The following is a 27,741-nucleotide window of genomic DNA, read 5'->3' on the forward strand; positions in this document are numbered from 1 at the left end:
AAATTGTGGATCTTTTCACGCCATTTTGCCTCTCCTTGGCAACCATACCACACGTCAAGGCGTGATCGAATCGTGACCTTGCAAAGCTTGAGAAGTGAAAGGGGAAACACCGGATATATCTTTCAAGTCACACGGCCTGACCTTGGCTTGACTTCAACAAAACTTCACACGCACAGGAAGGACTTAGGTGTCCACCGAGGGCATCGACTCCGTTTTTTTGACTGACGGAGGAAGTCACAACAGAACTGAGCACAGTAGTACTGCGCATGTAATCGCGCTTCACACACAAGCTTCGCGATCGAGTCGCTGGTTTAGCTGGTGGAGCAGAATGGAAGGCGTCATCTCTTCAATGCAAGGCGCTGGAGATGCCTTTGTCTCCTTGCCAATGTTCCCGATTTTCGAAATCATCCATTATTTCAAATCAGCCATGACCACACGTCAGGAGCCTGGTACGTGTTCATACAACTACATGTATTTGACTGACTGCAAATGCAGTAAAATCATGTAGTGTAAATGTTGGGTGCGGAGCCAGTTGGCCAAGGAAAGAAAGAGCTAGAGGTGAACATGTCAGGATGAAAATGGGTAGGCCATAGGATGGTGTCATGAAGGTCTACATTGCAAACGACTGTGAGTCCGAGAATATTCAATGACAATTTTAAAAATGTGTAATACAATGTACATGCAGGACACCAGGGCCAGGGAAGGTATGTTGGGTGGCACAGTCATTCATCGGATCAATTTGCCCCTTAGCCCCCCCCCCCCCCCCCCCCCGATATGTTTATGTTTACGGACAAGGCCATCGTGGATCATTGGTTAGTTTGCGGGGTCTGGCGAAAAGTGGTTACATCGCCTCTGTGGCTGTGGCGTGTCGAACCCCCCCCCCCCCCCCCCTGTCACCGGTATAGCCATGTTGTCAATATTCTCGGTAAAATTGAATCCATACGACTCGTACTGGTATATCACAGTATCACTATTATTATGGTTTATCATTGGAATTGGGGGGGGGGGGGGGGGGACCCACTTCGAGCTTTCTCACAGAGGATGGGCAGATACTGTACACGCTAAAATAGAATTAGACAAGCGTGTGTGTGTGTGTGTGTGTGTGTGTAACGTATACATGTAGCTACAGCTACAGCCGTGGCTTGTGAAGTCCGAGCCAATAATTCGCTGTGCTAAAAACCTCACACGTCCATACAATAGTTAATTTTTTTTTTAAAGGTTTGTTTCGCTGTGCACATCAGTCTTGACTTGCCAAACCTGTTATTATTTCACACATGATGTTCAGAAGGTCTTCCGATGAGACACACTGATTGTGACGTCGTGATGCATTCCATATATCGCATGTTACATACTAATAAGTTTACTACTCGCTGTGCCTTGCACGCCGCGACACACTTGGACTATGCATGCCTTTTCCGTGTGATGCATCGTATGCACCACGTGGCTGCTGTTATTTGAATTTATTTGAATCTCTCGTGCTTATCTTTCTGGATACAACCTAATTGTTTTCCGTTCTGTTCTGGCGGTTTTTTGGTCTTGCCAAGACGTTGTCAGCCAGTCAGTTTTGCTTGTCAGAAAAGTAATGAAAGTTGATGAACACCTCTGAAACTCACTGTCCCAGTCGGCCTCATTTCCACATGATGACAATGCAAACATAGCTTGAAATTTGCATCTGTCACCTTTGATCCTCATGTCGGGTTTCGGGTGTGTTTCGTGTTCACAGGTGCACGCGAATTTGCCATCAAGCACCCATTATCATCCTGTGTCAGTACGCTAATGCTTGTCAATGGCGGAACCATAGTGTGCAATCTTTTGCTTGGCCTTCCGCTGGGTGAACCACTGCTAAATCCAATCCGTATAGCAATCGAGACTATGATATGGTTAGAGCATTGTCATGCATATTCAATGCTTTGAAAGTATAGGAACTGATGTTGTCTTGTAGGGCACGGTGCTATTACAGACATTGAAGCGTTATAAGCAGATCAGTAAACTCTGATGTGGACCATGAAAGTGAATGGGGTTCCGTACGCTGTACTCTGTGTTTTACTCACTACCGTACCAACCGCCATCCGGATTACTATTGTATCACAGTCTACATGTGCAATGAATATAGGGTGTGTGTACGTGCGTGTGTGTGTGTGCGCGCGTGTTTGTACGTGTGTGTATGTGCATTTGTGTGTATGTGTGGTGGGGGGGGGGCATGTCTTTGTTGCTAACTTCTCTCTCTCTCTCTCTCTCTCTCTTCTACTCTGCTCTCATAGGTTTGTGGTGTTCTTTTGTCCTGGTGACTTTGTATTCAGATTCTTGTCGACACTACTTCCTAAGGTAAGTCTAGCTTAACTCTGTATGTCAGGATTGTTGATAACTTTCACTGCAATAACTTGGTAGTCTAGGGGTACATGTATTACCTTTTTGATTGGTCTGTGAACTCTGAATGTCAACCATTTTTGAGACCATGTCCCTTATGTACAACATGCAATGGAACACACTTTTAAAGCAAGTTTAAGGATGACACAGGAAAAAAATCATGTAATTCGCTCATGTTTGGTGGACTTACAACAGAATCAGGCTGGTTCTGAATGTGCGATAAAATTTGGGAATCCCCTATTTGTTCCTCGTGATATTGAGGTTCGAATAGTGGAAAATAGCACCATTAAAAATGTTATGATCACAACTGAAATCCACTGTACATGTGCCTCTCACTCTCTCTTTCTCTCTCTCTCTCTCTCTCTCTCTCTCTCTCTCTCTCTCTCTCTCTCTCTCTCCTTCTCTCTCTTTCTCTCTCTCTCTCTCTCTCTCTCTGCATGCATCTTTTTAACATCTCCTGCATGTAGGCAGTTATTGTAGTCTTCAAGGATCTCCGCCGACTACATCAGGTTGCAACTGGAATTCGTGTGGCGACGAAACTGCACCCGAATGCCTGGGCACTCGCAATCCTAGCAGGAACAGCCAGGTGTAAGTACGATCAGGTTTGTAGGTGTGTTGCCTATTTCGATATTTACATGAGAAAGCAGTTTTGCCGACGATTTTGGCCAACTTGATTTCAGATTTCCTCTTGCATATTAGATATATGCAAATCACCCAACTGGCTTGCACCTTGGTACTAGTTTGAGTTCTTGTCTTGGAATTGAAGATCTTCGACTTCTTTTGTTCTTTGCTTCACAGCTAGTGGAGGTTCGCTAATGGTGACTAATGATAGACTGATGCGAGGAGCCAAGACAGCCAACCAACATGAATTTCTGAAGCCATCATAGTAAGGCTGGAGTGTGGAGTTTTAAATTATAAAAAAATTAATTTGAAGTTTTTTTGGTTTGGGTTCGAAAATCTTTATTTTAGGCCATGGTAAAAAATAAAGTTGATTCTCAGGTCATGAGCCTGTGAAAATCGGTGTGAGCGAGCGATTTTTTATTTTATTTCCCACAATTTTTTTATTTCCAAAGATCATGAAGATAGGGTCACACATATGTACATGGTCACATGTTCATATTTCAGGCCAGGGAGTAGAAAAATACCAGTATTTTACTACTCCCTGATTCATGCCTTTCGCATTGACCGTTTTCATGCGCGCATATGCATGCATAAAAATAAATAAATCGTCGGTGCGCCGCCAAAAATCGGTGCGCGCGTACTTGAGAATCAAAGATAATTTTTACCATAACCTTACACATGCATTTTTCTGATTTCTTCTCCAGTGTATGATTTATTGCATTTTAATCCGTTGTGTTAATTTTTGCCCGGAAAAGAGGCTTGGAACAAGGGGGGGGGGAGGGGGAGGGAGAGAACAGGCTGGAGTGTGTATATGATAGGGGTGAAGCGATTAGTTCGAATATTCGAGTATTCGTTCGAAAATCTCAAACGAGCGAGTATTCGAAATTTTGCACTCTATCGTTTTTGTTTGTTTTTTTTTTTTAGTACTGGCATTCTATTTTTCAAAAACTTCTGTTGTTGTACTGCTCATCGACTGGTGTGCATGCATTATTCGTGCCTTTGAGTCAGTATTTTATGACTTGGACGATGCGATCACCACAGCAAGTAAGGTTATTTTGTTTTGAGATAATGAAAGTACTGGTGAAAATCGTTACTTTACACTCTGTACAAGACGTTGGCGACTTTTGTGCTACGCTCACAGATAATTTCTTCTGAATTGGTCGAGAACTCACAAATCTAGCGCTTTTGAATTTCAATAAAATACTCAAAATAATCGGATACTCGATCGAATATTATGAATGAGTGATCGATTGGTCAAAATAGATACTCGTTTCACCCCTAGTATATGATCAGTGGTCATGTTCTTCTTTCCTCATACAATGCGGCATTCGTTCTGTGATGGCCGGCGGCAATTTAAGAAAAAAGAGAGTAGAGAATGGAATGCGCACAAGCATGTGCGTTGTCCACGGGGTTCCCGAAGAAGAATGCAAACTGTTCAAGCTACTTCTACAGTAGAGAAATAACGGATGCATCCTAGGCAATGTTTTTTTCATCACTGTTCTATGCACTTTTGCATTTATTTGTTCTGTTTCTTTTGCACTGTTTGTTACTTGCAGCCACACCAAGTGCTCATTCTTTGCATCATGTGCACTGGTCGCTCTCGATCAAGGTCTTTTTGCCGATAGGCTTGTCATCCCGCGGAGTGTGCTGATGCTCATCCTGGCTCTGGCTATGATCACTGGGAGTCTGTCGATTGTTTTGCTGGGCTACAGAGACCCGTTCTGTGCCGTATCTGCAGTAATACTCCCTGGCGCTACTGAAGATGCTGCTGACCCACCAGCTAAGGAACCAGCAGCCAAGGATGCGCAGGCGAAGAAAGATGACTAGACCAAATACAGTGCTCCACAATACTGCTTTGTGTGTGTTCTCAGAATCGGTACATGATAGTCCGTACAGTGGATTTAGCACTACTCCTCGCGACTCACTGGAACTGACGAGTCATATTGCACGTTAGGTGAGTGGCATCTGCCGCCACCCACGGCTGGTTCTCAGTTGCACGTACACAGTGCGTAGATCACGGCCCATGCTACCACATCAACCAGACAGCAGTCAACACTGCTTGTCTTGTAGTGCTGGTTGATTACTGGACGCTCACTAGCTGATGCTGTGGGCCCAAATGGCAACATCACCTCTACACAGGACTCTATTCAACAGGTCATACCCTGACATGTATGCCACTAAACATAGTCCAACTGATCATGTAATGGATCCATCCTGAGCGGTATGTAGCGTAGTACGTAGTACATAGTAGTAGTAGCGATACGTAGCCGTTGGCGGGTTTCTAGGAATTTGCCTGCACCTGCAAATCATTTCACCAATTGTAGAGAAGTCTGAACTGAAATTTATAATGGGCCCATTCTAATCTGCTCTAACCGGTAGTGTCACTATTTTCACCATTGTTTTTTCTTTATTAGTAGCATGATGATACCTGGTTGTTTTTGCCACTCATGAAACATAGCAAGCGTTTATATTTCTTTCTTTTCGGTGCAGCACACACCGAAAGCAATGAAGCCATTTCCCACCACCGCAATTGTGTATCTGAATTTGTCATCTCGTTTGTGCAGTATAGTGATCTCGTGTACTGATCAACATGGGGTAAACCTATCTACAAGCCGGGCATGTTCTTGCTTCTTGCCAGTCCAGGCTGCAACCGTAATGTTCTTGTGTGGGAGAATCCCAGGCAGCCATGTCGTTTTTGCTTTCCTAACCTTCGGTGCGGAGATCACTGTACAATCTAGTCGTGCACTTCAGTGTAGTCTATTGCCACTATAGTGCACTAGTAGTAGTACCAAGATTGGCAAGTCCGTTGGTGTTGGGCATTGAACAATACTGTACCAATACTACCATCTCATTGAGGAATGAGAATCCAAACTCTTTGAGTTTGATCTTTTTCACATCATGCTGGGGGGCCGGGGGGGGGGGGGGATGGGGGAAGGTAAACAAGTCAGCTAGCTGGTGTCTGTACTACCGCATGATCTGATGCAGGCACTGCGCAGTGCTGTACTGCTGTATGCATGCAGATCGCAAAGATCGGTACCGTATATTTTGTACTCACTTCATGGGGTAGGTGGCATTGGTGGTACGGTAGATCTACGGTGTGCACTTATTATTATGTGTACAATGCATAGTGCGTAGATCTCCAAGTACACATCGGCATGCAAGCCACGCGCTTGAACTCGAAGTCTGTCAAAAGACACAACAATTTTTTCTTGAATATTCTTCAGCTTTCCACTCGCAATTCTATTTCCTTCATCAGCAAACTGGAAAGTAAAATTATCCGTAGAAGTGTTTTCAATTCTCGAGACGCGTATATATAGAGCAGGGAATGGCCTCGGACAGAAAAGCAGCACGCGTTGGGCGGCTGGTTCGAAAACTGGACGACCTGTTGGCCAAAGGGGATGTATATGAATCCCACCAACTCTACAAAACTATATTCTTTCGCTACTCAACTCACAATCAGCATACGGATGCTGCTCAGTTAGTCTTCGATGGAGCGTCTAATTTCTTAGCTCAATCAACGTCAATAGCATCGTTCAGCAGCGGCAAAGAGTTGGCGTGTATGTTCGTACAAGCCCACATTGATGGTCATTTACCTGTGAGCGACAGTAGTTTGGATAAGCTTAAGATTTTGCTAGAGTTACTAGGCCCTGGTGGTGATGATCGCCAGACGTTTGTGCGTCTTGCAGTGGAGTGGAGCAAATCCTGTAGTACTGAGCATGCAAAGTTCGGCGATCCAAGTGTGCACCGGGTGATAGCATTAGTGTGTTGGCGGTACAAGGACTTTGCACAGGCACGGTGGCACTTTCTGCATGCCGACAACGCAGAGGAATACGCTGCGATGCTCGTTGAGTTCTCCAGTGCTGCTGACAAGCCAGACGAAGTAGATCTGTACATAGCACAGAGCATTCTTCATCTACTTGTGCTGGAGAAGATCTCTCAGGCGAGGCTACTGTTTGAACGATTCCTCGCCGCCCACCCAGATATCAAGTGTGAACGTCCACCATTTTCCTTGCCACTGCTCAACTTCTTGTCGCTTTTGCTCGACGCCTCAGAAAAAAAGATGGTGGACGGCTTCAAAGCATTACGACAGGTATACGAACCTTCACTACAGCGGGACTCCGCGTACGAGCAAAGTCTTGATCGAATCGGTGAGAAAATCTTTGATATTAAATCAAAGTCTGGTGGCGGTGGCATAGAGGATATACTGCGTTCGTTTACGTCCAATATGGCAGTCACTGAGAGTGCTAGACCTGTAGCATGTGCTCGGTTACCTGATGAGGATGTAGACTAGGTAGTGTAGTCTCGGAGTACTGCTATCCAATGACAATGTGCTGTTGTGTGCGCTAGTATTATCTTTTATCCTTTGCAGCTGCTGGACAGTTTTTAACTAAAGTCATGACCTCCGGTTATAGCGACAGCGAATTTATTATTGTTTCACATGCAACCCCGACCGGATACATTCCGCCAAGCTTGGGCTGGCCCAGTGCGTTTGGTCGAGTAGTATCTTAAGCCAAGTATAGCGCCCCCATCCTGAAATCACTTTGCCACTCATCCGAAAACTATTCAATCGTGCGGACTAGTTCAGCCCTTCTGCTCTATCCCATTCACAAGTCACCCACGGCCATAATTATTGTGATGTCGTTTTTGCTCTCACTGTGTTTCGTCACCCGGTGTCATGAAATCGCTTGAGTAGGTAAATTGTCTTCATGTCCCTAACGATCATCTCTGTTCTTACTGTGTTTGACAACTGGTAGCATTTTGAGTACTGTATTGATATCTTTCGGCTCTCTCCTACCCTGTTATGTGAAGAATACCTTGACTTGAACTTTCGTCCACCTGACAACAAATCAGTATTCTTGTGTTGATGTACTCGGTGCTGCTTTCTTGTACCGTGAAATCCCGCCAGAGCGCCCCTACCTCCGCCACCCTTCGAGTAGGTCCAGGTGGGGAGGGGCAGAGGCCACCCTTCGAGTAGGTCCAGGTGAGGAGGGGCAGAGGGGCGAGTCCTACTTGCGGCATTCGGTACTATATGAAAAAGTACTCACACTATGAAAACTGTGCTTGTGTCTCGTACACCGACCAAAGGTCATGAGCAGGGAGTCGTACAGACCCATCAAAACCGAGGGTTTGTGCGATCCCTGGTCAAGAGGGTGTGCACTGCTGCGTACATTTTCAACCGGGTCAAGCACGCGTCTGCAGAGCGGTACGGCATCACACTTCACAGAGTCATACGAGGATTTTCACTTCCCTGACAAGAAGTCAGGAAGGAGCGCAAGAGAGGGAGGGTAACTATTACCATGATTACCAACCAGTACTATAATGTAAGTCTAATCAAAAATACTCACTGGTACAGGCGCCTTGGCTCCAGTTATCAGTTACAGCCCATTGGGAAATGGTCGTTTACCAGTTGACCATTGAATTCATTGTTGTCATCGACTCTGATGCCCAAGAAAAGTATGTGGTTGTTTGACATCATGACATGTACCGGTATTACACTACTGAAAATGGCAAGAGCGCATGTGCTGTACCGGTACATTATATCTTTGCAGAGTGTGCATCTAGATGTCACAACTCATTTTCAGACTTTGTCCCATGAGTGCAGGGATGTGTCCAGCTTGAAAATGAAGAGAGGAGGCTGGATTATTCTGTGCATGGATGTGCAAACCTTGCATGATAGGCTAACATGTTTTGACTGAATGGTGGTGCTGTTGTCTCCAAAAGTACGGTGGTGTCTTTCCTATGACGCGCTGCCTTCATCACATCAGGGAGTAGGGTTTTGAGTTAGACTGAGTGAAAATAGTAGCAATATTCAAAACAGTAACCATTGACCTGCATGCAAAATTTAGTTGTAAGATGCCGGAAGTTGCTGGTAGTGCCCGGAATAAGCGAGGGAAAATCTACAGCCATGTAGAAAATGACCGTACACAAGAGAGTCGTCGCACCTAGGAAGACAACATTAGAATTGATCAGATCATAAGGCGAGAACAAAATAAAATCGAGATTCCCCGGGCAGGACCCATGTGAAATTGGTGTGGGCGGGCAAATTTTATTCATTCATCTTTTTCCATGTATGTACATGACTATAATTATGTGTGCATACCATGTTGAACTTTTTTTACCGCATTTTCCGGTAATTTTTATTCAATTTTTTTCAGACAACAGGTACGCGGTTTTCCCCGTTCAGTTTTTCTATATTTCGGCCAACGATGTCCCTGATCTGTTTTTCTATATTTCAGCCAACGATGTCCCTGATCTGTTCATCAGGGAGTTGTACAAGCTCGGGTTTGTGTGACTCCACGTCACAGATCTACTCACACGATCAGTACTGTACATGTACAGTCATGTATGAACTGTTCAAAACACAATGCGGATTTCCGCCCCAGATTTGGAAGTTCTACGTGACCCGCGGTCCATGCAGCTTGTGATCGCGGTCTTGACCTGCTGACCGCAAGCACGACCTAGACAAGCAATGCCATATGCGATGGATAATAAAATATAAATAGGCACTGTCCTAAGGTCGACTGTAACCATGGTAATGGGCACCCCGGCCGGGGGCCACACCAATAATCATTAAGCACAGAGTGCGCACCCCCATGTCATGCCCACTGAACTCTTGGGGCATGATCGTTTGGCCGAATCCGCAGTAGGTGCACTTGAAGTGTAATCCACCCACACAGCCCCGTCTCCCCCCCCCCCCCCCCCCCCCACTGGGAGTGGCTGGAGTGGCTGGAGTGGAAACGGACTAAAACGACTTTTCTGAAAGCTTTCACAGAAACTCTGTACGATATGCATATCTACACCTTTGCTTTGTTTGATTGGGCGAGCGTTGCTTGGACCACACCACCTGCTCGCACTCAATCCGGATTCGCCAATCGATGACACCCATGCTATCACACATCCCACACAAGTAGAGCAACACCCAGTAAAATACCAAATCACTCATGTTGAATAATGTGTAACTACCAGTACACGTGTGTTCACTTGCATGCAATGAATGAGCCATGCGTACAAAAATAGCAGAAAACAGCCACAGCCAAATAGCGTGCCACAGGTTCACCTCCTCAAGGGAAGGGTGGCAATAAAAAATCAAAATATGACAGGAAATAGAGAGGATCCTAATCATTTCTAGACTCGAAGCAATCTCCCAAAAGCACACCCACACCCACACATATACACACATATACACAGACTTACGCAAATGCATGCACATTCACACATACACCCTCATGCACATGATCACGCTCGCATCCCACCAACACAAACGCATTCATACCCACACACTGATCTACTTGATCTGGCACCGGGCCAACTTTTCAACTCGGCATATACCCTTGCCTTCGATTGTGAACGGGTGGCCCTTGTAGCAGGGGATGCATTCGTCACTCGTCTGTAGATCGGGCTTCAGGCGCTCGAAAACCTGAACAGCAATCAGACAAAGCAAACAATGAGCACAATGTACTTCGGAAGAGAAACAGAAATTCAGAAGCAATACAAAGTTTGCATCCGCTTGTTGTCTCACTGACTTGTGCCCACCGTAGGCATTCAACAAAACCATATCCTAAAAGGAGGCACCGAATCTCACCTTTTTCTTCGGATTCAACTGCTTGTCTGGCTCACCTGTTGAAATAGATAGCACGGAGAGGAAGACATTACATACTGGAGGCCAAACCCAAAAGAAGCTGGATGATGACAACTGATGTAGCAGCCACAAGTGAACATCTTGACAGGCATGCAGATCTATGGTGCACAGTAGGTCCACGACATGAGTTCACTTGGGTCTTTTCATAGCTGTGCCTGCCCATGATATGCACATGCACCCTGCATTCATAATGCTTGATACCCTGCAGTGCTGAAAACACACTGCATACAATTACAGTTGACACAATGTGTGATTGCACCAGTGCCAATCAAGGCATCAAGGAAATGGCACGTTGCTGCTTCAACAGAGAACCAGAACATGAGCTCACCGGAATTGTATTCGCTGACGATGACACGATCACCTGGCACGGATCCCGTTGGTGGCCGGATCACTTCACATGCCTCGGACACGCCATCTACGATTCTCTCCGCGCACAGTATCATTCCTTGCGAGGGGATGCCACGGAACCTACACACACACACACACACACACACACACACACACACACACACACACACACACACAGTGCGTACAGGAAAATGCGACCGCAAAGCTGAACATGGTGATGCACAAATCAGCGGAAGGTCGGTGTGCAGTTACAGCAGGAGCAGCATGCAGTGACCATGCCACAGTACAAAAGTACTCTAATGTCAAGAACGGATTGGATGTCTGATACACATTATTCCCATTTGGCACCAGAGGTGTTCAGTCTCACATGGATTCACATAATACTGTAAATCATGAATATGTAACGAACAAGTAAATCTAACGAGTTAACGAGCAAAGATTTATCGTTATTTTCAAATTCGTTAGCAAAAGTCGTATGATTTGGGCCTCGCACGATTGAAATCAATCATTTCACATTATGGCATGCAGCGCGTGTTCAACGGATCGTAACTCAGTCAATTCTCAATGGAATTCAGCAATCAAAAGATCTAGATGATAGCAGAGACGCTCAGCAGTCGGCCCAAACAATTCCCAAGTCTGTCAGATGATTTTTGACGAAGCCGCAGGAGATCGTTAATTTGAATAATTTACGCTCTTACGCTGGATAAATTTCATTTCCTTTATTCTCCTGACATCGAGGTATACTGTGATGGACAACAATGAATGTTCTTGTCGAGCATTCCTAGTATTATTGCATCTGTCTGAGAAAATCGTTAACTTTTCAAACCGTTAACCTTCGAAAATCAGAAAATCGTTAACTTTGCGGGTCGTTAAAATAATATGATTTACAGTATACAGTCAGACCTCGCTTATCCGGTCCTCTTTTATCCGGATCCCTCGCCATCCGGAAGAAAATAGCTGGTTACAGATTTACAGCATACGTGGTGCACCCAACAAAACTGGTGTTCGGTTATCCGGTTCCCTTGCCTATCCGAATAGTTGTGTGGAAAACGGATGTGTGCGGTTAAGCGAGGTCTGACTGTACACTTGCACACATCCATATGAGTGCAGACACACTGTAACAGACACAACGGACGATGCCACAGTGAAAGGAACACATGTATTGCGACATCAAGGGTACATCACGCCAGTACACATCTGGTGAATAACAGACATAGAGGCACGTAAGCAATTCTTAAAGAAACCACTTCCTCCAGGCAACCCATATATCGCAGGAACTTACACGGCTGGCTTTAGGTTGATGCAGAAGATAGCAATTCGATCCTAAGCACAAGCAGATACACACCAGCAATCCACAATCACCATGGAGGGAAGATTCTCACAAAGATTTAATATTAGATGGCTGGCTGAGGTCAAGGTGTGCTTGATATTGTACTCCCATTGCGCATTTGGGGTGAGTTTTATTCACACCAAGATTAGCTCTTTTATTTTATCGCCCATTGCCTTCATGGCAGTCGGCGATTTACCACCTGTACTGAATTTTATCGAACCTAGCAACATGAAGATCAGTCAAAGCACCAATCAAGGAAAGGATAGATGGAATGAAAGATAAGCAGGCACACACGCACAGCATGTGAAAGAACAGGCTGAGCTTGATAGAAAGAAGGAGAACAAACAGACCCCAAGAAGACTAGAGAACATGCAGTAGCAGCAGCAGCAGCAGCAAAGAGACCAAACAAATAGTTACCTGAAGCTCTTCCAGTGTACAGAACTTGACCAAACCACTGCAAATGGTCCTTGTTTCACCACCACCAACATCAACTGAAACATAGATGAAGCACGATTGTTCAATTATACATGTAACAGTACGGAAATTATATCCAGGGGATGCCCAGGGGATGCGTATCCAATGCACACACTTTATAGCTAGGGAGTAGGGGATCATCTGGACTTGGCCCGTGACCATCAGCTGTAAATAACGTTCAGTCATACGATGGCCACATCATGGCTGCACGAAGCTGGCTGGCATCAGGTAGACTTTCAGCTTCTTAGCAGAACATCATTCTGGTTCCTCTTTGTGTCTCCTTTCTACATTGTGCGGTCATTGTTTCCTCATGGTGACCATACATGTACTGTATTATCAACTATTGTTACAGTAGGGACACGTGAAGTCAAGACAGGTGCGCACTTGCAGCGGCGAAGACCTCAACCTAAACGTCTTGAGCCCTATATCTGCCTGCCTGCCTGTCTCTGTCTAACACACGTACACGAGAACATTGAGGTTGGTTTGGGGCTGTGAATGCGTACAGTAGTGAGAATTCACACATCCCAACCGTAGTACATACAGCCTGAAAAACAACAAACAACATACCTTCTTCAACATAGAGACCATCAGCATCGGGATGACGGCGGACAGACATGATTTTCCCCACACGAACGTTGAGTCGAGAGAAGTCAACCTCGGCGGCCTCTTGTTGCTTCTTTCCACCTTCGGCGCCACCAGACTTGGCCGCCTTCTCCTTCTTTTTGCTCTTCTTGTCAGCAGCAGCAGCTTCCGGCTTGGCAGCAGCAGCTTCCGCCTTCGCAGCAGCGGGCTTGGCAGAAGCAGGAGCAGCAGCAGGTGTGATTGATGCAGGTGCACTTTCACTCGTGCCAGTGCTAGAGGAAGCCCCGGGTGCCGGGGCAGCATCGCCGAATTCGGATACACACAGCTTCTTTGTCGGCGGCGCGCCGACGATCTCTGTGCCAGGTGTCTTGCCGGGAACGGCGGACGATGGTAGTGCAGATGTCTTGGTGACAGGCAGTGGAACGATTTTCACTGCACGGCGATAAGAACGAACGACACATCTCACAATGGTGGACACGTCACAGCATACTGGAACTCCCATCAAAAGAATGGGAAGAGTAACAATGAGTGAAGGACTTTCTTCACTAACACAACCATGCATTATACTGTATACTGGCAGTCAACAGTTCTGTATATTGGCAGTCAACAGGTCAATGTTGCGTTGCCTGACCCATCTACCGACCAAGTTCATATGGAATTATAAAGCAGTGCTCCTCAGGCCGTACCTCCATGTTGGACCTCCAAAGTTTCCAGCTGTTTCTTCAGCTCATCACGGCGTGATCTCAGCTTCTCATTGGCTCGAAGGAGATCCTTTTCTCCACTCTCTGCGGACACACATGCATGAATATGAAGGAAATAAACAATACAGTACATGCCAGAAATACTAAAGGCTCTGTACACATGAGAGAATTCTCTTATAGCAGAGCTCTGACTATGTAAAAGCCAACAGCAGCTACAGTCCTGAGTTCGGATCATACAAAACCTGTAGGGCCAAGAAAACACTACATGTAAACTGCATAACCCACTGCACACCGTATACAATATAAATGTGGCTGGGACCAAACGGTCGGAATTAACCATCTACTAGTATGCAGCAGCACCAGGACTCGTTTACAGGTAGTCACACTTCGGAATTGTCACATAATATCCTAATTCGGCCTGTACTACTTACCAACTATACATACTGGTAGTGCAATCTATACAAGTGACACCATTTCACATACTGTATTGGCATGTAAATCTAACGAGGAAGTAAATTGTTTTAAAGGGGTTACATTTCTTCGTTTATATTATAAGTTCTATTGAGGCTGTAATGCCTCATATGTGTTATACTAGCCTATGGATTTTTGGGCAGTCGTTAAATTTGAGATCCGATATAATAACATGCCATACAGTACATAGCTGTATAAAAGTCGCAACACATAATTAAAATACCAAGATCAAGGGGATGAGCTGGATTGACATTTGGTTACTTTATTCGAGATGCGACAACCAATAGAAACAATGTGCAATGGCGTAAAAGAAGAAAGAGAAAAGAACGAAGTGGGAAAGGCCAACTAAACTGGTTGGCTGTCGTGAGTCAATTGAGAATTCAAGTCGGCAGGAAAGCGTGAGCTCCCGCATAGGGAGCAACACACAATTCCTCAAGTATTGCTGAAGCCACTGCAACCTCTTTTTCGCAAATAAATAAAGGTGACAACAATATCTTGCCTAAAGGATGGTGGAATCAGTTTTAAAAGAATGGACTACAGTGTACATCATCACAAATTATCAAGAGCACATGTACACGAACTAGAGCATGTATCTCTACAAGCGTGCAGCTTTAAAGGGGAAGTTAAGCCTAAAATCAAATTTTCACCAGTTGTCTTCGGGGTGCTGAGTCGAATGCTCTTGGTCCGAGGAAGCTGAGACACTCCCTTCCTCCTTTATTCCCAATCGAACTCGCACACTTCCACCGAAACTGGGTGACTGCGCCCTACTAGATGGGGATTTGTATGCAAAATGTCACTAAAAGCGCCATTTCGTTCTTATAAAAGCACGAAAGACCGCGATTGGCCCATATGTTGTAGTCTTTTGGACGCTGAGTCGACTGGTTTTGGTCCGAAAAGGCTGCGATGCAGCGTTCCTCCTTTATTCCCAATCAAACATGGTTGAACAAGCGGTCGTGTGCTCCTGCGTGCCCAAATCACCTGGTCACTGCGCCAGCATGCGACAACTTTCACACCAAGGTTCAACTCAAGTTCAACTCGAGTGACAGGACTGCACCCAAAAAAGGTCAAACAGGCTAGTAAGTTGTACCCTGCAGGCACGGTGATGCGACTTCTACAGGTGTTGACGTGGGGCGCGTTCAGGTAGCGTCGTGCTAAAGAGGTTAAGCAGGTCCACGGCGATGCCTGTTGTTTAAGGTGGCCCTCTGAGCTTTGGGGGTCAAAAAACCGACTTTCTTGGATTGCTCCCAAAGTGCAGTCAAATCCTTCCTATATCATCCAAGAACACACAAAAAAATTTGAGGGCGATATTCAAAGCCGTTCCGGAGATATAGCCGCCTGAACATTGGTGAATACATGTGAAATTTCGAAATAATAATAGTAAATTCCAATAATTGCAAGTTGGTTTAAAAATTTCATACACACATACACACAAACGCACACACACACACACACACACACACACACACACACACACACACACACACACACACACACACACACACACACACAGAGGGAGGCAAACACACAGACAGACATACCTATCCAAATAAGATCATACCGTTCTCACACCACTATTTACCCTGTAAAACACATTTACATAAATCAAATTTTGGTACCCAATTTTCTCTCTTTTTCAGCCATTGCCGGACCTTGTAACCAGGCTGTGGCTTCAGTTGTTGCTTCTACACCCCCAAAAGTATATATTTTCTGAATCCGTGGACCTTTGGCTAGGTGCTAAAACTCAATGTGGCCTGTTCTCAGGTAGTATAGGCTGTAAAGAGCATCTCCAACATGTGTCGTTCTTTTGCGCATTTGGACTATGGTTTTGTGTTTTCGATATTGGAAACCTTTTCTGAGGTTTTCTTTGTATATTGTTGTTTTAGCACCTCAAGTTGGATGTAAAGAATGTACTCCATGTGAAAAATGTTATGATAAAAACATTGGTATTTCTGAGTGCTGGTTACGAGTTCTATATACGGCAATTTTCGTAAATTCACATCCACACCGACAGTGCTTGTGAAGAGGTCCATTTTTCCTGGTGAAGATCAGACTATGGGATCTCAGGAATTAGTGTTGAAAATTTGAACCAATTATATGCATTGTAACCAAAGTTACGCAGTTTTCCGGGCGGGGTGCCGTAAAGCTCAGAGGGCCACCTTAATTTAGCCCTACGTACGTGGATCATTCCAGCATACCGTAATGTCGCGTGCATTAGCCGGGGCTTATATGCCTATAAGCCGGTGATGGAGTCAGGCTTGTACACAAGACAGGCTTATATGACAAGCACCACTCAATGACCAGGCTTGTATGCGCAAACTGCTGACTTTTGGACGTCAAAACCAACATTTTCCAACGGGATTTTTTTTCTTTTTTTTCGCAAGTGTACGGTACCATGCAAACATGAACATGTAAAAGGCGCGCTCACCAGTCTTGCGTAGTAGCCCGGCTTACGCACGCGACACGTGGCGCGTCTCGTGTACTGGCCCGGCTTATGCATGCGACAGGCTTGTACGCGAAAAGCTGTTGCAGATTTCATGCTTCTACACGAGACAGGCTTATGCACAAATCCGGCTTATGCACGCGACATTACGGTACTGTAGGTTCATTCATTTTTTAATAAACCCTGCATGGCCGAACGAAAATGCGTGTGAAATGTTCCACCTTCCCACACAATATGCACTCAGAGTGCAACAGTAAAATATCTTGGTGACACAGTATAAGCAATGTGAGCCAGGGTAATATTGCTACATACATGTATCACCTAAGCATAACAAATAAACTCTGCCGTGTGTTCTTTCTCCAAGAGATGCACACTCTGGTCTATGTGCCTGATGCTAGCACGACAAAGATAAAATTTCATGAAAAACTTCAATTTTGAACACCAGAATTCAGCGCGTCTTACCATCACGAGCATTTAGTTTGATGTATTCTAGTTGATGTTGGAGTTGTGCAACCAGCCTTTCCGCCTTCTCTGCCCGGCATTTAGCCGCTTGGAGAGCAGAGGAATCCATTAATGTAAAACTACAGGGGGCCTCAATTCAGAACAAAAAGTAATCTAAGTTATCTAACACATGCAGCTGAGAAAACCTGCTGACTGAAAGCATGCACGTTTTCATTCAACTAATTCAAGACAAGAATCCGGGCTGAAAGAAATACTGCAAAAGACTTTTTTGCGATCTGGAACGGCCGTACAAACACGCTACATGACATGTACACATGGTACACGTACACAGCTACACAGTCACATACATAATTTTTATGCCAACGGTGCAACATGGCTTTTACGTGGCGAATTGTTGTCATAGTGATATTCACGTCGTACCCGAAACAAAGAAAAAATTAATCATGAGAAAGATTGCGTTTGAATAACCACTGTCTGAATTTCAAACAAACAAAAGAGAAAATTTAATTTCGAAGTAGGTCAACGGGCATTGAGGGTTTAGAACAGACCACCATTTGCGGACATTCTTCACGAGGAATGGCACAACAGCCACCTTACCCGGATCCTTACCAGGATGGTGTGTGCATTTTCCAGCTAGCAAATCTAGTCTATCGGATGCCTTTCTGACCCAAGCTTTTCTGGACTTCTTTGGGTTGTGTTCTTGTGTTGATTGTCTAGTGCATCAGCGCCAACAGGCCGCTGCAGCTCCTCCACAGATGCCGTATGGCCAGCAGCAATATGGCCAGCAGCAATATGGCCAGGGGCAGCCGGGCTATGAAGATCCCAGTGGCGCTGGCCCTGCACCGCAGCAGTACCCACCACAACAACAGCAGCAGCACCACCAACAGCCACAGCAACAGTTTGGCCAGCCTTTGTTCGGGCAGGAGCTGCTGGATAACCCCGTGGCCATGAACATGGCAATGCAGTATGGTGGCTCACTGGCCAACTCTGGCAAGGAATACGTAGATAAAAATGTACGGGAAGGATATGATATTGTGCTCTGATCAATCCAGATTGCTGGCGTTGTCGGCAGTTTTACTTGTACATGTACATGTACTGAACTTTTGCCATTTACTGTAGTATGGGACACCTCCCCACGACACACGATCACCACCACCACCACCATGTATACGCCCGTCGCAAGAGAAGCACGCAAATCGACACACACACACGCACATGCTGCCATTCTATGCATGGAATACTAAGTAATAATTATTGTTTGTGCATGCGTGTGTGTGTGTGTGTGTGTGTTTGTGTGTGTCGCGATTCCACATATCTTTGTGCATTTGTGAATTGCTGCAGTTGAATCGTTGGCTTTCCGTCGAGAAGCTGAAGTATTACTTCTCAGTTGACACGAACTATGTGACACGCAAGTTGGCACTCTTGCTCTTCCCATTCACACATACGGTGAGTCAGCAGATCAGTGTAATGTTTTAGGTCTGCAACGGCTAGACATTAGCACCATTTTGTTAGCGATTCTGCTTGCAAAATGTCGGGGAGTTTTGAAAGAGAATTTGCTGGCGAAACGGAGCAAAGTATCGGTGTGTTGACTGGAAAATGGGAGAATTTACAAGTGTAGATTACGGTGCACGTGACTCATTTTCGTACATTTTGCCCACACCTGACTCACTTTTGCTCGTTTTTTCCAACATGTGACCCACTTTCGGGCAGCTTTTCCCATGCGTGTGGCACAAAAATAATGTTGAGTGGCCTGGCAAAAAAAATTAAAAAATCTCACGGACCGCGTGAGACTCGGCTGAAAGCCGAGTTTTCCGCATCCGCAGGAACGCCACCACCCTCTTGGATCAAGGCGCAGATGCAGCTCCTAAAGCGGTGGGAGGTGAGTAGATCAGACCCACCACAAAGTGGTCAAAGACCGAAAATCCCATTCACTGCATCCATGTTTCCCTCGTGCCAGGCCACGAGTTCCCAATTAACTGTGGGTTGCAGCACGGCTGGAGAATATCCTTCCGCTTCCAAGCAGGATTTGAACCTGTACCCTCTGTTTCTCAATCATGGTCTTAGGCCATCCCACTATGCCTGTCTGCGGCCTGGCAAAATGCAAGCAAAATATCGACGGTATCGTATTGAAAGCAACATTTTGTGGCAAAATTTTGAAGCTTCACTTGCGAAATAAGGCTTTGCCTAGCGACAACAGAACTTCCCATCACGTGACAATCCCATGCACATTATTTGCACCATGCGCATGATAGATACAGGGTTTTATGCAACCCTGCTTTGGGTTCAACTCTCTTGTGGTCACTTTGCACTGTTTGCCAATTAACCTTTTGAACTATGTCACGTGATGTGAAGTTCTGCTGTCGCAGCATTGGATAGCGGTTGTGCAGGCAGTTGGACACTCCTGGGGCGTTATTTACTCTTGGGCTAGAAAGTGGAACAAGAGTGTTGACACCCGGCACATGGGCATGTACACGGGCAGCGGGCGTTATGTGCTAGATGGGCGTTATACGGGCTTTCTCGGTATCGGAACTGGTACTGCACACGTGCCCAGGAAATATTTCATTGATCGCACCCCGAGTGACTGTTATTACATGTGTCAGGCTCCCACCTCCCACACATGATTCCCCGCAGATCTTTTCCCCTTGCATGCATCCTGTGTCAGCTGTATTGTGCCACCTCCGCCAAAGTCTCTTCTTCTCTACTTCTGATCTCCTACCTGCCCGATGTCTTATCTTAGAAGATAACGCCACCGTCTCTCTTGCTTTATGGCTGATGGTAATTTCCCATGCCTTGCTAGCCTTGCTCTTTTCATGAGCTCCTGGAAGCGGGTCATTTGGTGGCTTTGTGTCACTCCACTACATTCTATGTTTGTTCTTCTTCTGTTGGTACTGTAGAACTGGTCAGTGCACTACAGTCAGTCGGAGAGGGCAACGCCGCGTGTTGATGTCAACGCACCAGACTTGTACATTCCAAGTAAGTCAGCAACACATGACCGCCGATACACTCACTCTGAAGCAGAATGATTGTACAGTGCTGCTCAATGGGAAAATCCGATCGAGTGAGTCAAGTACGCGCCGGGCGATGCGCAGCCCTAGACCTGTGAACACTGGGCTGCGGAATGGTGCACGGCGTAGACTTGACTCACACGATCAGATTTCACTGAGCAGCACTGTAGATACCATTGAAGCACTGCATGTAGCCAAGAGTACAGTCATAGACTAAGACATGCGCATCACGTACTCTTCAGTGTATGTAGACTGTAGAGCAGGTGGCGCCTTATCAGAACGGTGACCACAAATCTGAATGGGCTCATAATCCACTTTCTGTCGACTCGTGGTATTTTGATCCTAAACTCTGCGAAAAGGAAACTAGTTTACCAACGCGAAAGAGTAGCTCAGTTCGATTGACTTTGGCCTCAGAGTCACCTTCGACATGTCAGCTGTCTTCCACAAAACGTACTATTCCGAGTGTATGATCCACACTGATGCGTCTTGGTTGGCATTTTTTTGCTGTAAACCTGTTCTGAGAAAAGGTGCCTTCTCATCTACAAGACAACAGTAGTTTTTACAGCTTCTACATGAATATGTTTTTGCTTTCCTTCAGTGTTCAGGGCTTGTTTAGTTCATGTCGCTGCTGACCTCATGCACATACACCAGGCTTTAGTAGATCTGGAAATTCAGTACCCTGGATATAACGTACTATGGGCTTTAGTACTACTTGTTCGGACCCTGCATTGTGATAGCAGTCACTTCGAATACGAGTTACCTCCTAGGAAAGTACAGATTTGTATGGAGATGCGTAATACTGAAGTATAAATGTACATGTATTCTTCCAAAAAAAACTTGACACTATAACCCACATCCTCTCTCTCTCTCTCTCTCTCTCTCTCTCTCTCTCTCTCTCTCTCTCTCTCTCTCTCTCTCTCTTTCTTTGTATTGTTCAGGCATGAGCTTTGTGACATTTGTTTTGACGATCGGTTTTGTATTGGGAACCCAGCAACGGTACGTTAAGATTTGACTTGTTATCCTTGCTGCCCGTTCTGCGTTAGCAAACCCAGGCCTTGTCAGGGAAGTCTGTTGTAGTTGTATGCACTGGATTGTTCTGTGTATGTGTGCATGTGTTGAATGTGAGACTTCGCTGCCTGGCGACCGACTTACTGTATAAATACTTGAAGAAACGACAAAGTAGCCCTGTTGCTATTTTAAACATCCCGGGCTTTTTCGCTTGACTGCATTCTGTTTGCATGCTTCTTAATTTCATGTGAATGTGAATATAACTAGCATATTGCCATGACCATGGTCCAGTTGTGGCTGCAGATCCCTCTGTCTCTGTTCACCGGTGAATTGGTAACATACTCTGTTCGCGTTGTGAAACCCCTCTTCTTTGCTCAATGCTGCAACTGGGAGTGAAGCATACCGTCCATTGCCAGGAACAGCCATGCCTCATTGCAGGACTTCTGAATGTTCGCGTTGTCCTCACACAGGTTCTCACCGGAGGAGCTGGGAGTTGCGGCAAGCTCAACACTAGTCTGGCTCATCATGGAGGTTCTGGTGTACATGTTCTGTCTGTATTTGTTTGGCGTGAACTCCGAAGCATCGACGTTCGATCTGGTTGCGTTTTGCGGGTACAAATACGTTGGGTGAGCTCTCCTGTTTGGTTGCATGCTGGGTCCCGTACAGCTACTCTCTGCATTTTCGTATATTTAGGGTGAAGCGTGTGTGGTGTATACATACGATTTCCTTCTCAGAATCTTTTGCAAGCTGTCATTATGTTTGTAGTGCCATGCACTCGGTGTGTTGGTATTTAGGGTGAAGCGTGTGTGGTGTATACATACGATTTCCTTCTCAGAATCTTTTGCAAGCTGTCATTATGTTTGTAGTGCCATGCACTCGGTGTGTTGGTATTTCTGGACCACGGCATGTGATCTGTCTACTTGTGTCTTCTTGTGCTGGCAGGATGATAATCTGTACGCTATGTGGGACATTCCTCGGCACGATGGCCTATTACATTTCGTTTGCCTACTGCAGCCTGAGCCTGGCGTATTTCCTTGTAAGTAGCTGAGCCTGGCGTATTTCCTTGTAAGTAGCTGCTGCAACCACTGGCAGTTACGTAGTATAACGTGCCAACACCCTGCGATGGTCGGTCCGCACCTTGAGAAAGACTGTGTCTGGTCTGTGCTGTAGCTGTATTGCGCACATTATTGTTTTAAGGCTTGAATAAGCTTACACGTTACTGTAGTTCTTGGCACGCGAGCTAACATTACAAGCACTCCTTCAAATCATTTCAACACTAGGTATTGCCATTGCTATATGTAACTCAGTCAGTATCAAAGCAGCCTCTAAATGTACAGCGAAAATACAGTACTTGACATGCATGACATAATGGCACATCAACAGCAAGGATCAAAATGCAGCAAGGATCAATATGATAGCAGTGAACATAACGGTGTGTGCTGAGGTAACTGGTTGTCTGTTGTTGGCTGATTTCCTTCTCAGGTGCGAACACTGCGGCTGCTGATCTTGCCACAGGCGGGCAGCGACGACGGTATAGCGCATGGCAATAAGCGACGCAACTATCTCCTGCTGATGATCGCCATCTTGCAGCCTATCATCATGTTCTGGATGACAGCCAGCCTGGCAAACTACACCGTCCCACAGCCTGGAGCAGGAGCAGCACCTGCGTTCGCGGGCAGACCAGTCAATGATCCCATTCCGTAGTCACTTTATTAACATTATTCTGTTCATTACTCAAGATTAAGAAAAAAAGACATGTGTGTTTTTAATGCTTCTGATCCTATTATAGTGTTGTGGAATAGCTACTCGTGTGGACACATGGCACATATTTTAATAAAGATGGTTTCACATCCAGCTTGACAGTAAGAATATCACCAATAGGTCTGAGTAGTCATCTTATCTCCTCGTCAGAATGGAGTGCCACTGGTGTTGACGCAATCCGCTGACTTGCATAGCATGATTACACACTGGCCCAGATGTGCCCGGTTGGTGTCCTGACTTGGAGCTCCTGAGTTGCTGTCCAGAAGCTGCTATGCAGAAGCTGTAGCCCGTGCACAGCTTGCGTGTGGTACACCACGCTGCTGCATCTACTTTCACTAAGTAAGTCTTGACATTTACTGTGCACTGTCAGCACCAGCACAGGTAGACAGGGTCCGCACACAGGCATACATTGGAAATTCAAGTATATTTCGGGAAAAAAAACTAAATTTGAGGACTTCAAACCGATCACCAAATCATCCTCCACGTACACAATCCCAGAGTGCATGCATGCAGTGAAGACTCTACCACTGGTAACAAGCTTGGAGTCTACACGATAGGACACTGACCATGCTGACTGTGCATCACAGGGTACTGACAAGTGAATATCGTAATGCCTGAAAAAACTGAATTTCAAGGATTTTTTCAGGACAATGACTGTATTTTCACCAGATGTTGGGTTTTCCAGTATATTCTTTACTGGAAGCTTATAAAAAAAGAGTATATTTTAGGGTTTTCAAGGGTTGTGCGGACCCTGGAAGAAAAGCGTGTACAGTATACTACTGCCACCATGATAGAAGACCCAGACCAGCTTCACTGATGGAACCCTGTGTGGCAGGAGAGAAAACAAACAGGACACATCGGTACTGTTCAGTGTTTGCAGGGTGCCTTGGACATGTCAATGCACAATTCAGTAGTTGCACGTGGTGACATGAGTACAGCTTCCATTGCCATGGGGTGAGGCTTTTTTCCTGATGCTGTACAGCATGCAGGAATAACTGAACTGGCAAAAAAGGCAGGGCTTGACGAATGAAATTGAGATTGAAGTAGATTGCAGGATAACAAAAGCACGGGTACATCCGAGATCACAGATGCCCCTTTCTGAGGACATACATATGCACACACAGACACACACACCACACACATACACTTACTGTTAGCGAGTACGGGATGCGACTCTCCTCCTGAACTGGAGTCCCAGATGCTGCTGCAGCTGCCGCAGCCCCGGCAAGCTCGGGTGTCGACGGTGTACAATCAACGAATGTTTCGCTAATGACTCTGAATCGGATCTTCTCACCGTTGTAGATGCATAAATCAGCACTGGCCCCGTCTTCAGTTGGGTACTCCCATGCCCAAACATTGTCTTCACGATTGCTAAGAGTATATGGTCAAGGAACAATACAGTGACCAGAGAATCTGATCTACATGCACACATATGTGTCCAAAGCAAGTGATGACAGAACATGTCACCTGATGCACATAAATTAAACAAGTACAGAATACCGGTACTGTAGGATGTATGCAGTGACCCAACTACACATAGTCACAGACTGTAGTACATGGAAAGTAAGAACGGCTCTGCTCTCCTACCAACACACACACACATCGTTTGGTTGACAGCATGTTACAAGGCGGAGGACGCAGTGTGTTCGAAAATATGCTGTCAAGCAAACAACGTGTTTTCAACCAAGCAAGGCTTATCTAATAACACACACACACACACATACACACACGTGTACACAGCCAGTAGAAGCAGTTGGATACAATCTGGATGGGTTGGGGAGATAATCTGCTGGGATGAAGATGTCATCAAACATAGATCCCTTCTTATCAAATCCCATCGACACTGAGCAAAAAAAAGACAGACCAACACTACAATCACAACCAAAATACACTTCCAACAAGCTAAGGATACCACAATACTTCATGATAGTGGACACTTCGAAGTAGAGTGAAACTTCAGTATAAAGTACATTAGGTATAACATCACTTTTACAACTGACCACCGCTCTATTCAGTACCTACTCAAGGAACGAGCAGCAGTTGAATATAATGGAATAGAGGGGTCGTCAGTTGACAAACCCCCCACTTTCGGATGTAACATACTAATAAAAGTAACGTTATGGGCTATCGAGTACTATTTCGAGGACCCTGCAATATACTAGAGAGGGTATGCAAATGATGCAATGGTGGTGAAATAGTGGAACCGCTTTGGGCACTAAAGTATACAGCTAGCTTCGGGAGTCAGCGGAGCCGCATATGGGCGCTATGTACACAGCGCGAGTTGCCAGTGAGTCGCTAGTGCATCGCTGTGGAGCGATGTTGCCAAAACATCTCAACTGATACTACCGTACTGGCAATATATGTTGCCGCGTAACGCGTAACGCAAGGGGGTGCGGCGTAACGCGCGACCAGGCTAGTGCGACAAATTTTCGTTGCGTTCGTAACGCGCGTCCGGCGGGTTGCGGCGATCTTTTCATTGCAAAAAAGGCTGAAAACTGTGAAAGCACGTGTACCGCGTGGTGAAAAGTTCAAAACTGGACGCAGTAGGAAGTCCTGCAATAGCAAAAAAAGGACTGCGGCAATATAGAAACCTGTGTAACGGCTCCTGTGCGACTTTGCATGTAACGCCCTGCGTGCGGTAAACATGTACCAATGTAACGCTTCATGGCCTCACTGCGACCATATATATTGCCAGTACGGTAGTAATCGCACAACCTCTATAGTCTATCCCGACCATTCAACCTTGGATATGCAGTACCTTGGCTTTAAACTACAGATCATACGGCACTTGCAGGTACAGGTACATTGTATAATGAAGTTACACTGTATTTAGATTGCTTGTACTGTGGTATTTCGCCAAGTTCTATAAAGAATATACAAACAAAGTGCGGCAGAAAGGATACATCAGCAAGGGCTCCAGCATTCCAGGAGCCAATTTTTTGGACCACGTCAATTGGTACAGTTCTATTGGATCATCTTAACTAGAATACAATCTCAGGCAATAACGTTACTAGTAGACAGCACCTCTACGCCACAGTACACAGCACATACCACCCACACAGCAGCACATACCGTTTACGCCTTCAGGACTGCAGCTGCGTACTTCGCCAAGGATGACTTCATCAACGAACGGGCGTAAGACAATGAAACGGAATTCGACTGTCCATAAACACAGAACAAGTAGACGGCATGATACAGACAAGGCAGCTACAGCATTACCCGTGACGTCTATACAATCCAGCCAATACTAGAAAATATTTCTCAGGATTCAAATCATTCCAGGGTGCGACTGATGAGCTATGTATTAGCGAAACAGCTGTCTGAAGGAATTATCAATATCGTCTACGGAAGTGTCCTCGCATCGGTGATGGTTGTGTGAAGGAGGGTCTAGTCGGCTAAAGAGCGCAGTGTAATGGTGGAGGTGACTCAACAGGATTCAAATCTACTGCTAAAAATCAGTGTTCTTCACAATCACGTCCTGCTGGAACATAAGGAATGGGAGAGGCGGGGTTGCAACGCATGAGCCTGGCACAATACCATTGCTAGCCCTGGCATAGTTTTAATCGTTGAATCACTACAACGCACAAAACCATCCACCGACATGTCCCTGCACCTCAGAGTGTGCGTGAGAATCAAAGCAGAAGGGAAGGTCACAAGGTAATGCGTACCTTTGACATGACAGGATCCTTTACCCGGGTAGATCATAGCATCTCCAAGCACTGTGATATCGTACAGGCTAATACACAAACCAACATTGTGAATGACCTGTGGCATGTAGTATATGCACAACACACACACACCACACACACACACACACACACACACACACACACACACACACATACACACACACACACACACACACACATACACACACACACACACACACACACACACGCACACATTAGAATCTCCAAATTCAATACAATTATGTCATGTAAACGGTATTCCAGGAAATACACAACGTGATAATATAACGGAAAGCCCATCGGGCGTATAGAGCAGTATACATCATTGTCTTGATGGCACTCACCTTGTTGGCTAGCTTTTTGTTCAATTCTGAACTGACGGTATCAACTCGGTCCTCAGCAAATTTCCAAGGCTTGACCTCGACAAGGTCCTTCATTGCTACGAGTACGAACATATCGAAGGCACCCACCCCCAAATGCCAATGAGGAACGTGTTTCTGAAACGGGAATATTAGTCTAACCCATCATTCTTTCATTTCATCTCTCGATTGTCTGTACTGTTGTATCTCACTACTGTATATATCTGGCATGAACTGCATTGCATGAATATGCAATATGTTGTAGACTTTTCAAACACAAAAAATATTATTATTGAATTCTTGATTTGATTGCAATAATTGTTTGATTTATAAAATGTGTGGCCACGTGGCGCCGGCACGCGATATGATGACGTAGGGCCAGGGCCGGGTTTACTCTTGATCTTCTCAACTCTTCACTGACTTCAGTGAAGAGACCGTTTTGGAGTTTGGAGTTGAGAAGTGAAGTAACAGTTTAGTTTTAAAG

General features: G+C 45.5%; 5 protein-coding genes across 5 annotated transcripts; 3 read left to right on the plus strand and 2 right to left on the minus strand.

Annotated features, from left to right (window-relative positions):
* Positions 1–156: 156 nt before the first annotated feature.
* On the plus strand, positions 157–5,543 carry LOC135814374 (trimeric intracellular cation channel type 1B.1-like). Its single transcript, XM_065327484.1, has 6 exons — positions 157–449; positions 1,724–1,880; positions 2,262–2,325; positions 2,835–2,955; positions 3,166–3,253; positions 4,545–5,543. The coding sequence occupies exons 1-6, from the start codon at positions 329–331 to the stop codon at positions 4,813–4,815; spliced, it is 822 nt and encodes a 273-aa protein (XP_065183556.1). The 5' UTR covers positions 157–328; the 3' UTR covers positions 4,816–5,543.
* Positions 5,544–6,183: 640 nt separating this feature from the next.
* Positions 6,184–7,838, plus strand: LOC135814376 (Golgi to ER traffic protein 4 homolog B-like). The gene has a single exon (XM_065327485.1). It carries the CDS (start codon positions 6,314–6,316, stop codon positions 7,277–7,279), a length of 966 nt encoding a protein of 321 aa, XP_065183557.1. The 5' UTR covers positions 6,184–6,313; the 3' UTR covers positions 7,280–7,838.
* Positions 7,839–9,911: 2,073 nt separating this feature from the next.
* Positions 9,912–17,662, minus strand: LOC135814378 (aminoacyl tRNA synthase complex-interacting multifunctional protein 1-like). The gene is made up of 8 exons (XM_065327487.1): positions 17,436–17,662; positions 14,048–14,146; positions 13,347–13,793; positions 12,723–12,796; positions 12,258–12,298; positions 10,956–11,095; positions 10,571–10,605; positions 9,912–10,405 (listed from the first exon to the last, which is right to left on the minus strand). The coding sequence occupies exons 1-8, from the start codon at positions 17,542–17,544 to the stop codon at positions 10,274–10,276; spliced, it is 1,077 nt and encodes a 358-aa protein (XP_065183559.1). The 5' UTR covers positions 17,545–17,662; the 3' UTR covers positions 9,912–10,273.
* A 272-nt stretch (positions 17,663–17,934) lies between these two features.
* LOC135814379 (protein YIF1B-A-like) lies at positions 17,935–23,303 on the plus strand. The gene is made up of 8 exons (XM_065327489.1): positions 17,935–18,051; positions 18,153–18,448; positions 18,777–18,881; positions 20,330–20,408; positions 21,379–21,436; positions 21,919–22,074; positions 22,391–22,484; positions 22,931–23,303. The coding sequence occupies exons 1-8, from the start codon at positions 18,012–18,014 to the stop codon at positions 23,150–23,152; spliced, it is 1,050 nt and encodes a 349-aa protein (XP_065183561.1). The 5' UTR covers positions 17,935–18,011; the 3' UTR covers positions 23,153–23,303.
* On the minus strand, positions 22,714–27,509 carry LOC135814380 (DNA-directed RNA polymerase III subunit RPC8-like). The gene is made up of 6 exons (XM_065327490.1): positions 27,243–27,509; positions 26,878–26,974; positions 26,282–26,368; positions 24,971–25,052; positions 24,361–24,580; positions 22,714–24,033 (listed from the first exon to the last, which is right to left on the minus strand). Exons 1-6 carry the CDS (start codon positions 27,351–27,353, stop codon positions 23,986–23,988), a joined length of 645 nt encoding a protein of 214 aa, XP_065183562.1. The 5' UTR covers positions 27,354–27,509; the 3' UTR covers positions 22,714–23,985.
* Between the last annotated feature and the right edge of the window lie 232 nt (positions 27,510–27,741).

Source organism: Sycon ciliatum, chromosome 4 (genome assembly GCF_964019385.1).
Source record: "Sycon ciliatum chromosome 4, ocSycCili1.1, whole genome shotgun sequence".
NCBI lineage: Eukaryota > Metazoa > Porifera > Calcarea > Leucosolenida > Sycettidae > Sycon > Sycon ciliatum.